Genomic DNA, 15929 nt, shown 5'->3' with positions numbered 1-15929 from the left:
CCTTTACAGAGACATGTTACCCGAAAGGATGAGACTTTGGCTCTGTTCAGCAGAAATAATCACTCCAAAACAAAAGTTCATCTACAAGAATGTACCGATACATCAAATAAATATACTAATTCAATTTAGAAGTACACACACTCCATGTATTGTTAGACTAGTTTGAGAATACTCTATTTCTATATCAAACTTTTGTTAGTTTGTATCAAATTAGTCTATCTCTATGTTGGGCTAAGTATACTCAATGTTGTGAAACTGAAAAATTGTTTTTATGCACCGAGGTGTAAGTGTATCAACAGATGCAACAAATATCATCCGTTGATATTTACACGCAATATATATATATATATATATATATATATATATATATATATTAAAAGGGTTGGTACGGTTGCCCTCAAGCCTTGATGAATGAAATTACAGAATACAAGAGGGGGGGGGGACGTAAAGCCTGAACCCTAGATAAGAAAATATCCTGAAATAATATCAGGATTCTCCACAAAACCTATATATTTTAACAAGCACCAATTAGCAAAGAGCACAAATGACTACTCCATTTGCTTTGACATAGAGGTGATATATCGGAAAAATAACTCTATCACGAAGAAGCATCATTACAATTATAGCGTAGCTTTCCCACTATGTTACCACACGAAAACAAATCCGGCAACACTCAATTTCATTCTGCCACTAGGAGGCCTGAACCCTAGATAAGAGAATATCCTGAAATAATATCAGGATTCTCCACAAAACCTATATATTTTAACAAGCACCAATTAGCAAAGAGCACAAATGACTACTCCATTTGCTTTGACATAGAGGTGATATATCGGAAAAATAACTCTATCACGAAGAAGCATCATTACAATTATAGCGTAGCTTTCCCACTATGTTACCACACGAAAACAAATCCGGCAACACTCAATTTCATTCTGCCACTAGGAGGCCTGAACCCTAGATAAGAGAATATCCTGAAATAATATCAGGATTCTCCACAAAACCTATATATTTTAACAAGCACCAATTAGCAAAGAGCACAAATGACTACTCCATTTGCTTTGACATAGCGGTGACATACCGGAAAAATAACTCTATCACGAAGAAACATCATTACAAATAGCGTAGCTTTCCCACTATGTTACCACACGAAAACAAATCCGGCAACACTCAATTTCATTCTGCCACTAGGAGGTTGCGTCCATTTGATCAAGCAAATAGCTCGCCGACTCGTAAGGTCAGTCAAGGCACACAAAGTGTGCATACTAGGACAAAGCCCACTTCGCCTTATCCAAAAGTGGTAGGGATCGATCTGATCTGATAAGATCGGGTCCAATCGGTCTGATTTGACACCCGTGATTCGCAGCGACGCTGCCGTCCAATTATCACCCTCAGGCGATCTCCGGTCCTACCACACCACCGCACAACACCCCCCAGCTCGTCCGCGCTCCATCCTCTGGTCAAGCGACATCGGCCCCGACTCAAATCCATCAGCTTGTCGCTGCCCTTCGCCGTTAAATCCCCTAGACACCCTGGACAATAACGTTGCTGCCCATCACCCAGGCAACATAGGCAATATTTTTTCTTTTAATAATAAAAAAATGTACTTAATATTGTTCAGCCGTTGATTCTTATTGGTGAAAGTGCATATCACTGCACTGAACACTCTCTCGATCCGGATATACCAACAACGACACCGGAAATCTCTATACGACACTCTTCATACCCAAAATGTCTGCATCAGAAAAGAAAAATATCCAACAAAGAACGAACAGGAAAGTCTCAAACGCCTTATCCAAACTCCAAAACCCTGCAAAAATCTCATCTCCCCAAAAACCCTCTATCAATGGCGGACCTCATTCAACCTCAAACCCACAACTGATTGGCTCTTAATGCTCATAACCTTCCATACCCAAAACACACTATCACTCATGGAACTCTCTTCAACCTTCACACAGGTCTCAACCCCATCCTCCTCCTACAACACTTACTCTTTCTCTTCTTCCTTGTCACCTTTCCCAACCCAAATCCGCCTCATAACCCCCAAATCCCACAACCCCAATTCTCGAAACTTCCGAGTTCTCGCCGTCGCAGTCGACCCACAAGAGCTCCCCAAGAACAGTCCCCAGAGGCTCCTCAAGGAGCTCTCAGAGCGCAAAAGAGTCACTTCTCCCAAGAAAAAAGTACCCCCGAAACGTTTCATACTGCGGCCACCGTTAGATGACAACAGACTAGCTCAGAGGTTCCTCAACAGCCCACAACTCTCACTCAAATCCTTTCCTTTGCTCAGTTCTTGCTTACCCTCTTCGCGACTCAACAATGCCGATAAGGCGTGGATAGATGAGTACTTACTTGAGGCTAAGCAAGCTCTTGGGTACCCACTTGAGCCCTCTGAGAGGTTAGGGGATGATAACCCAGCTAAGCAGTTTGATACATTGCTGTACATGGCGTTTCAGCATCCCAGTTGTGAGAGGACTAATGCCCGGCACGTGCGGTCTGCGCATTCGAGGCTGTGGTTTCTGGGGCAGTATGTGCTTGAGTTGGGTTTGGCTGAGTTTTTCTTGCAGAGGTATCCGAGGGAGAGTCCTGGTCCTATGAGGGAGAGGGTGTTTGCGTTGATTGGGAAGAGGTACTTGCCCAGGTGGATTAAGGCTGCTAGCTTGCAGAACTTGGTGTTTCCTTTTGATGATATGGACAAGTTGCAGAGGAAGGAGAGAGAGCCGCCTGTCAAGTGAGTTCAATGCTTTTCGTTTTCGATTATTTTTGTGTCTGTGGAGGTTCTTTGATGGCATTGTTTTGACTTTTGAGTATGATTGCATGTTCTTTGATCTTTGGAACTTATGGTACTTAGTTGAATACTTTATGCTGTTCATGCTTAGGACTTGAGCATTTTTAGTGTACACTATATGTTTTAATGGAAGTTGAAGTCATTGAATTGGTGTATTAAGAGAGGCATATGAGGCTTACACCTGAAGAACGTAGCTAAAGTTATGCTTCTTCAATGGAGTCTTGTATGTTTTATTGCATAGTGTTTGATACATGAATCTTAAGATAATAGTTTAATAGAACTTCTATGTTGAGCTTATCAGTGAACTCTATGTGTTTCAATGGAAGTTGAAGTCACTAAGTTAATGTATTAGAATGAGCACATAAGGCCTACACTTGAAAGACTCAGCTCAGTATTAGGCACAACCATAATGTTGTGCAGTGCCATATTTGTGGTGCTCGGTTCCATTGAAGCTTGTATCTTATATTAGTCACTTTATATGTTGTGAGATCCTAGGGTTGGTCTGAGGCATTGTAGTTAGCAGGACATTAGTGGAGGTAATGGCATTTGAAAATAAATTACGTGCATTTGAGATAGCAATTCATCAGATATGCTGATAATAGATCATGAACCGTACACATGATGGAGAGTCTTCCCAAAGGAATGGATGGCAGGATAGGGCTTGGGGCTGGCTTATTTGGTAACAAATTTCTTCGTGTTTTTTGCATGCCTCTGTTTTTCGCTAAATAGTATATACATTTTACACATAGAGAAGCATTTCTTGGGTTAAGAATGGAAGTTCAAAGCATACCAACTGTATGGCACTTTCTTATCTCGAATTCAGGGTCTTGTACGTAACTTCAATTTTTTGCAGTGAAGTTATTTATATATATTACTATTAGCTTATCTCCTGCTTCCCAATGAACTTTTAGATCTCATCACCTTCCCAACCAGACGATAGATTCATTGGCAATACATAACTGTCTTTGTTTTTGTTTTTTGTTTTTAAATCATGCAATTTAAGGGTTTCTTGGTGTTGGAAATTAATCAAATTATATGAGCTTCATTCTTTGTTTTACTTTTTTGGGCAGGTGTGTATTCTGGGCATTGTTTGGGGCGATATATTTGTGTTTTGGTATGCCAGAAGTATATCGTGTTCTTTTTGAAGTATTTGGAATGGACCCAGAAGCTGAGGACTGCCAGCCAAGATTACGGAGACAACTAGAAGATGTTGATTATGTTTCAGTAGAATTTGAAGACAAAAAGCTCAGCTGGCAAGATGTTGCAGTTTACAGGGCAAGCTCTATATCTTCATTCTTTTTTCTGTTAATAATTTATGTTGATAGACAAGAAAGACAAAATGAAAACACAGCCCAAACATTGGGATCTTGTCTTAGACAGTCTGGGGGAAAAAAAATTCTGTTTTTTAAGTGCACTTTTGTATGCATAACCCTGAGGGTACCGAATATCTAGATAATTTAGAACTAAGCAATTGTTAAACTTCTAGTGATGAATATATATTGAAGCAATTCTAGGATGCTCTTGTTAGATAGATTTTTCATGTCATATCTTATTTCAAAGTGACTATTTCAGTTTTCATTGCTTCAATTTTTATTGCCATATGATAAATATGGACCCAGATGTATTTATCTTCTCAATGTTGCTTGGTTCCGGCAAATAACGTGTATACTCCTCTGCAGCCCCCAGAAGATGCTCTGTTTGCACATCCGAGGCTCTTTAGGGCTTGTGTTCCACCAGGTATGCATCGGTTTAGAGGAAATATATGGGATTATGAGAGCAGACCACAAGTCATGCGAGCATTGGGATATCCCTTAAAGATGACAGATAGAATTCCAGACATTACTGAGGCAAGGAACATCGAACTTGGACTTGGGCTACAGGTGATCCCTTGCTACACTCCATCTCTATACATATATTTTCCCAAAGATTGAAATTTTATTTGAACTGGCAGTAATGTAATAGATAAATCTGAGGAAAAAAAAGTAATGAAGGAACCAGACTCTGCTACAATTTCTAGATATATATTGCGTGTTCACATGTCTAGCTAGCATTTTGTTTCTGTTTAGACTCAGAGTTTACTAGGGTTCACTTGGCTACATCAGAGCAGATCATTCCTTCCAAGTGTTTAGAACCATCCAAAGATGTAGTTTGTGCATAAATTTGTTAGTCAAGACAACTCTATTTATGCATACCCATATTTATAGGTCCTGTATCTTGATGTATTGTTTGATCTCTGATTTACATACAGCTTGCTTTCTTGCATCCATCGAAGCACAAATTTGAGCACCCTCGTTTCTGTTATGAGCGATTAGAATATGTTGGCCAAAAAATCCAGGTACCAAGTTACATTTCATCAATGAAATTGATTTGACCTCAATGGTTTAGCAAAGTCCATATTTTCCTTTCACATACTACTTAAATATAGTTGTTGACAGTTCTGTGATTGTTGGTTTATATCTTGCTTAGGACCTTGTGATGGCTGAAAGATTGCTGATGAAACATTTAGATGCTCCTGGAAAGTGGCTGGCAGAGAGACACCGCAGACTTCTTATGAACAAATTCTGTGGAAGGTATTTGAGGGAGAAGCGCCTCCATCAGTTTATCATCTATTCCGAACAGGTTATGGACGCCTACGAGCACAACCGAAGACTAAGGAATCCTGCCACAACTGCTATTCAGCAAGCCATTCATGGCCTCTCATACACTGTATATGGGAAGCCAGATGTAAGACGCCTCATGTTTGAGGTTTTCGATTTTGAGCAAACACAACCTAAAGCTGTGAATGTGTGAAGACACAAGAATTCTTACTGCAATCCCAATACATGGTGCAAACCATTCTTTTTCGTCTTCTTGAACTTTTTTTCATTATATTCTTATTTAGGAATGTCAGGAAGGAAATACTTCCAGGGAAGTATGAGTGATGGTGCTAGCTTAACATGAATAAACAATATAAACGTGTAACAGTGCTGATTGCTTTTCATGTGAAAACGAAGTTGCCCTTTCAAAAATGAAAAAAGCAAGAAGACTTTTTTATCAGTTGCAGAATTTGTCCGGATTCTATCGTCTTTCTTTTAAGATTTACCGTTATGGTAAACCTTTCCGATCCGTCTCCTTTGTGATTAACGAATTTTGACCTTACACACTTTCGGCTAAAAGGTGCCCACCGTGTTTTCTTGCCGTGAATCGTATCCAAGACGTTTGGTAACACGGTTAAGACTAGGGAAAGGAAGCGAACCCTAAATACCCATCTTCAGCTGAAGAAAGCTTCGTTCTTTGTTAGCGGCTGGGCGCTAAAGGATCTTGGTTCACCATTTCAGTTGTTGGGAAGGTCACTTTTTGGACGGTTCACAGAGATCTAGATCAATACTAAATGAACTACTTGGAGGTATGTTCAATTCTTGGTTCTGAAACTAAATTGCTGATCTGCCTCCAAAAATGAGCTTGTCAGATGGCTTGGATGTGCCATAGGCTATCATCAGGGAATGTTTCATAGACCCAGATTCAACTTTTGATGTTCAAAAAATGAATCCAGGTCTAAGAAACATTCCTTGATGATGGTCAAATCTCATCAGAGGCATCTTAAGCTCTTCTTTGTATGTGAACTCAGTAATTCAGTCTCAGAATCAAGAACAGAAGAACCTTTGCGGTGTTCAATTAGTATCACATCTCTGTACATTGTCCACAAAGTGATCTTCCCACCCACTGTAGTGGTTATTTGTTTGCAGATCCAAAATTACTGTTTCATATGTTCTTATTTTAGTTTTAATTCACAATTAAGATTGAATGCATGGAGATATTGACGTGTGGGCATTATTGTTTTTGGTATCCTTTTTTGTAAGGCATCGTTAAGATATATATGTTGAGCATTGCAAATAAGAACCCACATTTCTTGAAAGATACTAAGGAAAATGATGGATCTTGTATCCCAAGCATGTTAAATGATAAGAATTGTCGCCTCTGTTGGTGTGATTGGCATGAGCCTGTGATGTTTTGGACTTGCAGAATGTGGTATTTCCTTTTTATGAGAAGTTGGCAGTTTAAGGACTTTTGAGTTCCCTTTTAGGAGAAGTTGCAGCTAAGGACAATGTGCTTGCTGTGATAGTGTGATTTGGTTTTCATTATAGCTTCTTGAATGGGATAGCTTCTGAGTTCTACTGCATTGTCTTTTATGAGTTTATCCACGAAATGCATGGTACTTAGTTGGATCTTCAATGTTTATGAAGTGTTATGACCTAATATTTGTGAAGTGTAAAATCATCCGGTAGGACTGGTATTAGGTATACTTTATATTAGTTTCCTCATCCTTCTTTCCAAATTAACTAGCAAGATGCTGCATTCTACAACTGATATCAGTTAATCATTTCAATAAAAATGAATAAAACTCTCCAAACATTGCTCCAGGGATCTTGTCTGGGAAGGTCATAAAATTTATAAAAATGCAGTGTATGCACACCCTTTGCATAACCCTGAATGTAAGAGTAGATGACTGAGAGCTTATGGAAGGCACTGGTCTTGTTCTGACTGTTATTGCTTTTACAATTACAAAAATTAAATTTACCATTACATGTTAATGTGCGAGTCCTGGATATTCAATTATAGAAGACTAGAATGGCAGTGACTTTTTGGATAGACTGTTCATGTCATATTCGTACATTAGAGTGACTATAAGTCTTCAGGACTTCAATTTAGTCATCCTATATTTAGTAAGTCTTGTTTGATCATCTAGATTTTTGAAGATTCCTGCAAATAATTATTCATCTGCAGTCCCCAGAAGATGCTCTTTTGCTCTTTTAGTGCATCTGTTTTACCAGGTGTGTATTGGTTATGGGAGTGAATGCAGACATCAAGTCATGTTAGCAAATGACTGGTAGAATTCTGGATATTGCTAACTGATGAGAATGTAATCCACTGATAGATCTAAAAAGGACAAAAACACAACATTAGACCATATGGAGAAGGCTGTGTAGCTAGCTGTGCTTCTCTTTATTGTTTGAGTTTACTAGGTTAGCCCATACCATCCTGTTCCCATATTCTTGTAACCACCAAAAGATAAAGTTTGGGGGATGGATATTGTTATGTCAACTCTCTTTGATATATGTACAGTTATTTGTTGATGTTTTATAATCTGTTGAGGCCTTGCATCTTGGAGTATTGTTTAATCTCTGATTTGCACATAGCTTTCTTCCTTGCATCCATCAAACTTCTAAGAATCCATGAGAGCGATTCTATTATATCTTCGCCAAAAGATCCAGGTGACAAAATACAGTGCATCAATGTGATTTCATCTCTACTCAATATAGCAAAGTCCAATCCTGTTTCCCCATAGTAATTACTAGTTATGAGTTATTATTTGTGTGTTTTTATCTTATTGAGGACCTTGTGATGGCTGAAACATTGCTGATGACAAACAAAGGACTGACTTACAGAGCAAAGAAAGCAGAAGAGAGAATATTCAAAAGAAGCATCAGACCAAAACCAGCAGGTGGAGAGTGAGCTCCATCATACGACATGATGTATAACAGTCTGCTGAAGCCAGTTGATCAAGCAAATCCTCCCTCTAGTGAACAATGCGGTGCAGTCGGCGGCTTTATTTAGAATTCCTGATAACAATGTGGCACAGTGGTATGGCTTTATTCTAGAATTACACAACAGGAGTGGAGGCCTGCGCAAAGGAGCAGAGGCGAGAGACTAATGGTTGTGAAGACCAATCCACTGGGAGGTGGTGATCTTGAATACTTTGGTGGAAAGGATTCATATTCCAATCCAATACATGGTGGAACACATTCGTTTTCACTTTCTTCAACCTTTTTTCTTTCTAGTCTAAAGAGAGAAGTACTTGCATTGTGGTAGCTGACAATAACAACACTGATCTATGATAAATATGTAATTGGAGCACAATGGTGCCGGGTGGAGCACAATGTTACTTTTACAGTCCTATTGGTGCCACTCACTAGAAGTGTTTTTGCATGATCATTGTTATGACGCTGCAACTCATCCTGGATCATGTTAAGTTACTATGGGTGGTAATTTGCGGATGGATTGTTTTCGTGTCGCATCATTTGTCATGTGTACGAAAGATTTGTAAACTACACATGATTTTGTATATCTATCAGAGATTCCTTAACCATTTGATCTGAACAGTCTTCCATTGGCGCGCACGTCATTTCTATGGAGCAACGTTCAATTCAAACTAATAATTCTAAGCACGTCTTCTGATAAAGATAACAGCGTCGAAAACGTGATTGGTGCGTGAAGAGTAAAGATGCAAATATGAGAACCAAGCATAAATCGAGCAATAATAATAAATGTATAAAACGCTTCTTTCAAGTGACCGACACATAAAGACTAAAGAAGCAAACACGAGACACAAGTTCGGACAAAAATAACAAGTGCGCAAAACATTTCTCTTACGTAAAAACCGAGATTATGTCCCGACAAAAATAATAAGTATAAAAAACGTTTCTTTCATGTGATCGACTGATCGGTGCATAAAGATCGAACAGGTAAAACAAATGTTTCCCGAAGGTAATAAGTTTCTAGAAAATAACTCCCTAGTCAATTAACCACTACCTAAAGAGGTTAAGAATTAGATTAACTACTACCTAAAACCCTAAAGTGCCGTTGTAAAATTTGTTGGTAAAACAATTTCAACGTCACATGGGAACATCATCCCCTATATTTAAATCGTGTGTTGCTTTTTCCAAGGTCACTTTCCCTCCCCCTGGTGTCGATCCTGTACGGAAGGCAAGAGAAACAACAAAACCAGAAGACCAAAACCACCACTTACATCTCTCCACGTCACCAAACCCCCCAGACCCCCACCACAGCCAACCGAAAGCTCCCCCGCCAGCCAAATATAGCAAAACCAACCCAACCGACCCATGGAGCGTCGTCGTTTCGCTTTAACGGTGTCGTCGTTTGGCCCTTGTGATATATGCGCACGATAACAATAGTCCACCACCACCACCAATATTACCTCGGTTTCCTGCTACTGTGCACCCTCTTCACCTGGCGTGCGCCGGTTGCGCATCTCCCTAACCTGCGCACCCCTCCTCGCCTTACAGAGCAGCAGCCCAAACCCAAGCCTACTCAGATCTCGCCTCCCAATCTCGCAGCAGCCATGTCCAAAGCTCGCGTCTACGCCGACATCAACGTCCTCCGCCCCAAGGAGTACTGGGACTACGAGTCCCTCACCGTCCAATGGGGGTAAGAGTAAACCCTAATTCTCTGAACCCTAATTTGATTCCCTCGATTTTTTTTTCAATCCGATTTTGTGAGCTGAGCTGAAGCTAGATTAGGGATTTATTGTATTGTTGGTTTTTGCAGTGATCAAGATGATTATGAGGTTGTGAGGAAAGTAGGGAGAGGGAAATACAGCGAGGTCTTTGAAGGTATCAATGTCAATACCAATGAGCGATGCATAATCAAAATCCTCAAGCCTGTGAAGAAGAAGAAGGTAAAAGATTAGGGTTTTGGGTTCTGGTTCTTTATTGATTCAATTGCTAAAGTTTGATTCTTTATGGTCTGTGGAGTTTTTATCTGGATATTGGTGTCTTTGTGCAGATTAAGAGGGAGATTAAGATTCTGCAGAACCTTTGTGGGGGCCCAAATGTGGTCAAGCTTCTTGATATTGTTCGAGATCAGCACTCGAAAACTCCGAGCTTGATTTTCGAGTATGTTAATAGTACAGATTTCAAAGTTCTGTACCCCACACTGACTGATTATGACATTCGCTACTACATATATGAGCTCCTCAAGGTAATGTTATTGCATGTGGTTTATGCTATGCTTCTTGAATGGCTATTGCTTTCTCTCGAGGAGGAACTATTATAGATGTAGTTTGTGTTATGGTCAATTGCACGAGCAGAGGATCACTATTTTTATGACTATTTCAAGAACACATGGTTTTGTGAACAATATGTTTCATTAGGATTACTATATGGTTATCTCAAATAAATTAAATCTAGTTGTTTATTAAGCTTTTGATAATCTGGTTTTGTGGTGAAATCAAGACTTTTCCTTGAAAATCATCTTGTCCAAAATGTACCTTAAAGTGCTTTCATTCCATGTGAAGGTTTTTTTAACCACTCTGATATGCTCTTGGTCCATTTTTCTGTTATGAATTTATTGAGGGTTTGGTGCTTCTTGGGAGTTCACACCTGTGCTACCTTGATTAACTTAATTGCTTGGTACAATCTTATTCTAAACAAGAGGAAAAAAAAAATTGTCAGCTCAACCTTACTTCCTTGTTTCAAAGGAGTCATCTTTGATTTCTGTTATGTATGCTTACAATGTTTGATCAGCATATTTGTCTGGACCAATTTTGCATAAGAACTTGAGGATTTTAATAGCGCAATTATCTTTTGTTGCAGGCATTGGACTACTGCCATTCACAAGGAATAATGCATAGAGATGTTAAGCCTCACAATGTTATGATAGACCATGAGTTGCGAAAACTTCGCTTGATAGACTGGGGTCTTGCTGAATTTTACCATCCAGGCAAGGAGTATAATGTCCGTGTGGCATCAAGGTAATAATGCTCAGAACCAGTCTATTCTGGTCAGGGCCCACAACCGAAGCATGTTAGTGGATGAAAATTGAAACATGAATTGCTTGAGTGGAAAATTTTTGAAATTTTCTTGCATAAACCATGGATTGGATCCCCATAATCGTAATACCCTGTGCATGCTAGTTTGCATCTGCAATTCAGAGGGTAGCCTAATGTTAACATAGGCGCCACTATTAGAAATGCTAGAATACAGATGGCAAAGTACCTATAACTCATCATCCATCTTCAATGCTGTTCAATTTTAAGCTTTCCATTTAGTTCTATTGCCTCATTCAATTGTAAATTCATTTTTGTAGAATGATTTTAAACTGTTCCTTGTTTTGTAGATACTTTAAAGGTCCTGAACTTCTAGTTGATCTGCAAGATTACGACTATTCCTTGGACATGTGGAGCCTTGGTTGTATGTTTGCTGGAATGGTGAGAATTTTCCTGCTTAGAGTTCTTTGTTGTTCTTGATTACATAAACTCTGATTTGTAATGTGTTTGTATTTAGAGAAGATTGTAATCGGGTTCTTTTGTTATATGTTTAGATATTTCGCAAGGAGCCTTTCTTTTATGGTCACGACAACCATGATCAGCTGGTCAAAATTGCCAAGGTAATGCTAGTAACACTTTTTCGGGTGAAATAACAAAATATGCTTATAGCTATTAGATAAGATTGCTGCCTGAGCAAAATAGAATGTACGGTGAACCGAATAATGGTTTCAGTTTATACTTTTAGTACTTCTACATGAATGTTCAGATTCTTAGAGAGAAACTTAAGGATTCCCTCGTGGCTACTATTTCTTATTTACATTCCCATGGGTCACTTGAGTGTGTTATGTATCATATGGGGTAGTTTCTCCTCACCTATGCATACACATATATCTATGGTCTGGTGGTGTCTTACAAATATACTGTTCTACTCAATACCATTTGGTTTAATGAGTTTCATTTCATATGCACTTCAGGTACTTGGGACTGATGAGTTGAATGCGTATCTGAACAAATATCATTTAGAGCTTGATCCTCAACTGGATGCGCTGGTTGGGAGGTATGTTCAACATTAATCTCTTCTTCTAAGTACATCACTTTCTCTGTTATCTTGTAAAATGTCAATTTCATTATAATGAATGCTTCATGGACATATCTTAGCATGCCAAAGTAAGTGCTGCTGGTTAACTTATTTAACAGAAAAATACTAAATACTGCAGTTTATAATTAAAATCCTGCCAAGTGATAAGTTGGATCTTTGAAAGTGTATTGATATGTTGGTACATTGTACTGCAGGCACAGCAGGAAGCCATGGTCAAAGTTTATTAATGCAGACAATCAGCATCTAGTTTCACCAGAGGTCACTTATCTATGAGCATTTGCTCTTAAAGTTGTTTTAGTTTGTTCACATTTATTTTCAGTTGACACATCTACACTTGAAAGAAATTTATATATCACAACACATCAGAACTCCTACAACTGCCATTACTTATTCAAAGATATTTGACATGCAGGCCATTGATTTTCTGGATAAACTCCTTCGGTATGATCATCAAGACAGGCTAACTGCAAAAGAAGCCATGGTAATTCTACATCTTTAGTGTTAAATTTGTTATAGTCAAGCTACTATTTTAAGTGTTTACTCATGTTAAAGTCAAGCTGGATATATGGGTTTTTGTGACACCCCATAATTTTCCCGGTTTATTCCCCAACATCAGTTTAACTTTAAGCTTTATTTTGAGGTTGATAATTCTGCCGTTATTGTGTCTGAGGATGACAAAGTCGTTTCATGCTGGACTTATTTGCAGGGCCATCCGTATTTCTCCCAAGTGAGGGCAGCAGAAAGCAGCAGGATGCGGACACAATAGCTTTGATAATATGAAGTCCCATGTACGGACTAGAGTCTGTGCTACTTGGGAGTGTATTGTATACTTGATAATCACTGGTTGCATTTATCAATTGTTGGCAGTTAAGTTAATGAGATTGTTGAATGGGATTGGATTTTACTGTATGATCTTCCAGTTACTGGCTTTGTTTCATAGATAATTAAATGAAGTATCGAAGCATGTTTTCCCTATATATATATTATTGTTGATGGTCTTTTAAAAGTATGAAGAAGGTATCTGCACACACTCTTGCCACCTTCATATTGGCACTGGAGCAGCTTGAATGTGACCAATATAGACCCAAGCACTCATAGACCCAAGCACTCATCTTTTAGATCTTCTGGGATTGGGGCCCCTTTCAATTACTGGTGCTGGTGCTCTCTGCACCCTATTGAAATGCAGCCTGCAGTCTAGTAATTCTTGTCATCCAACCACTGTTAATGAAGAAGTTGCACCTAGAGATGAATCTCATCCGTTTATGATTCACTTATTTTAGTTTCAAAACATAAAAAGAGAATCTTATACCACCATACATGGCTGACACTCTCCTAACAATGGAAGTAGCCTGTGTAGACTAGGAGTGGAGCCTTTCAGTGGCTCCAGAAACACAACCATAACCATCCGAAATATGCAGAAAGGCAAAAATGGTGAAACCAAACCATGAATTCATGTAAAGAGTGGCTTTTTGAAGATTAACACCAGCAGTCATGATCATTAAGACCAAGCTTCACTTAAACAAGGAGATACCTCTCCCAAACACACCCACAACACATGAACACTTGCTTAAATAGCTATTGATCTAGAACAACTCGGGAGAATCATTCTAGAAAATATACATAGAGCGGAATAACATTGATAATAATCTGTTCCAGCAACTGCTTCTCCAGCCAGATGTTTGTTCCTTCACGGCTTGAGATGAGGGAAACAGGCATACACATCAGACTTCGGATGCTTTGCTTCAGCATGCTCCCTGCACTTCACCTCCGAGGTAGTGCACATGAATGTTTGCATACACACCTTGCACTGCATTGAAAATTCTCCACTCGTAAGAATATGGTGGACAAAATGCATTTCATAACCAGGTTCTGTTACTTAAAAGCTTAGCTAATGCATTATAACTAGCACAGGGTAGCTGAATTGGCTGCAACTACATAAATCTTAAATTCTTTGATTACCCAAATTCAATTCTTCCATTTCGACATTAAGCATAAAAGTAGTTATTTCAAACTCATCCAGATAACACCTAAACTCACACTAGCTTTCTGTGAAACATAAAGCCCACAAGGCCACAATTAGTCATCAACTAATTTACATAATATAAAAAAGCCTCAAGGGAAAAAATCACCTGGATTGACATGGCTTTCTTGTTTTTTTCAAGCTGGCTTCCTGTGAAAATCAAACAATTGACCAAATTGTATTAGTTGACCAACCAAAAAAAATCAAATTACCCAGCAGCAGCAGCTAGATCTACGCCATAATCTCCCCAGAAACTAAAAAACCGACCTCCTAAGCATAAAGGATCAATCTTTTTCCTCTAGTTTCAGCTAAACAAGAAATTTGATCTGTAAAAACATGAAAGGCAGCGAAATTTTTACCCTTTCCAGCGGCTTTTTGCTTCTCCAAGTTCTTCTCACGCGCCATCTTGGCCTTTTGACCGTTGCCTCCTCCCATGGCTGGAAATCGAACAAGGAACAAGAGGACCTGAAAACCCTAATTTCGCAATCAGCTGTGTGTGCCTTTGGGCAAGAAGGGGAGGGGCAATTATAATGCGGTGTATTTATAGCCGAGGTTAAATTTATTACGTCAGCCTTGGAAAGTTCCCGGTGGGTAGTTGAAACGACACTGTTTGGAATTTATTGCGTCTTGGGCTCTCGGCCCAACGCGGGTACGACAAAGCCATGAATATGTCCATACCCATTGCGTGTGGACTTTTGTTTTGGATCGTTGGAGACCGGCGAGGAATAAATCGGAATTCCTATTGGATTCCTACCTGGTGCGTAATACCCAATGGATACAAATGTCATCCCTACTGTAGGAAGACACACACAGCCTAATGAGATTTATAAAAGAAAAAAATTAGTGCCAATTTCACTTGTCCTTAAAAATTATTAATTACAGTTTGTTGGCGTGTCATATTTGTAATTCACTAACGTAATATAAAATTAAAGGAATCGCAATCAATCACTTAAGTACCGGCTTTAACAATACGACTCTTTTGTTACCAAGCATGTGGAAACCAAACTCATAAAGTGGCCCTTAACACATGATCACCCCACCAATTACTATCTTGTGTTGTGTGAACAGCTAAACAGATCAACTCGTAGTATTTGGCGGGGTGATCGTAGTCTTTGGGGGTGTTTTGTGAACTTGGTCAGTGTAAAATGGTTCTTAAGGCTTGACTAACACCCACTCTCATCTAGATGCATAGGCCATAGATATTCATAAATATTAAGCATTCGTGTCAAAGTCATATAGGCTTCCATACTAATTTGAGCATCCACGGCTTCTAGACTATGCATTCGATTGTCGCACCTATTTCATTGTCTCTCGTTTGGGACTTGCACTAATACAAAAACTTCCCTCACAATACACATTAGATTATGGTTTTGTCAATCTCAAGTTCTGTACTTTTTATTAGATCGACCAATCTTGTTAACATGTCGCTTTGAAGTCTCCATACCCCTATGACTAATGTTTACGGCAAATTCGTACACAC

At 39.1% G+C, this 15929-nt stretch overlaps 3 protein-coding genes across 3 annotated transcripts; 2 read left to right on the top strand and 1 right to left on the bottom strand.

Moving 5' to 3' along the window:
- The first annotated feature begins 1750 nt into the window (after positions 1-1750).
- LOC112187094 (ribonuclease III domain-containing protein RNC1, chloroplastic) lies at positions 1751-5634 on the top strand. Its single transcript, XM_024325738.2, has 5 exons — positions 1751-2728; positions 3856-4060; positions 4465-4665; positions 5034-5120; positions 5252-5634. The coding sequence occupies exons 1-5, from the start codon at positions 1890-1892 to the stop codon at positions 5573-5575; spliced, it is 1656 nt and encodes a 551-aa protein (XP_024181506.1). The 5' UTR covers positions 1751-1889; the 3' UTR covers positions 5576-5634.
- A 3976-nt stretch (positions 5635-9610) lies between these two features.
- On the top strand, positions 9611-13406 carry LOC112187141 (casein kinase II subunit alpha-2). The gene is made up of 10 exons (XM_024325797.2): positions 9611-9991; positions 10112-10241; positions 10349-10543; positions 11158-11315; positions 11681-11771; positions 11885-11950; positions 12305-12387; positions 12624-12687; positions 12842-12910; positions 13136-13406. The coding sequence occupies exons 1-10, from the start codon at positions 9720-9722 to the stop codon at positions 13193-13195; spliced, it is 1188 nt and encodes a 395-aa protein (XP_024181565.1). The 5' UTR covers positions 9611-9719; the 3' UTR covers positions 13196-13406.
- A 450-nt stretch (positions 13407-13856) lies between these two features.
- On the bottom strand, positions 13857-14969 carry LOC112187142 (uncharacterized protein At2g23090). The gene is made up of 3 exons (XM_024325798.2): positions 14809-14969; positions 14559-14599; positions 13857-14236 (listed from the first exon to the last, which is right to left on the bottom strand). The coding sequence occupies exons 1-3, from the start codon at positions 14882-14884 to the stop codon at positions 14117-14119; spliced, it is 237 nt and encodes a 78-aa protein (XP_024181566.1). The 5' UTR covers positions 14885-14969; the 3' UTR covers positions 13857-14116.
- Positions 14970-15929: the final 960 nt, after the last annotated feature.

Source organism: Rosa chinensis, chromosome 2, assembly GCF_002994745.2.
Source record: "Rosa chinensis cultivar Old Blush chromosome 2, RchiOBHm-V2, whole genome shotgun sequence".
Lineage (NCBI taxonomy): Eukaryota > Viridiplantae > Streptophyta > Magnoliopsida > Rosales > Rosaceae > Rosa > Rosa chinensis.
The sequence above is the reverse complement of the archived record's forward strand: the minus strand, read 5'-3'. Positions and strand labels throughout refer to the sequence as shown.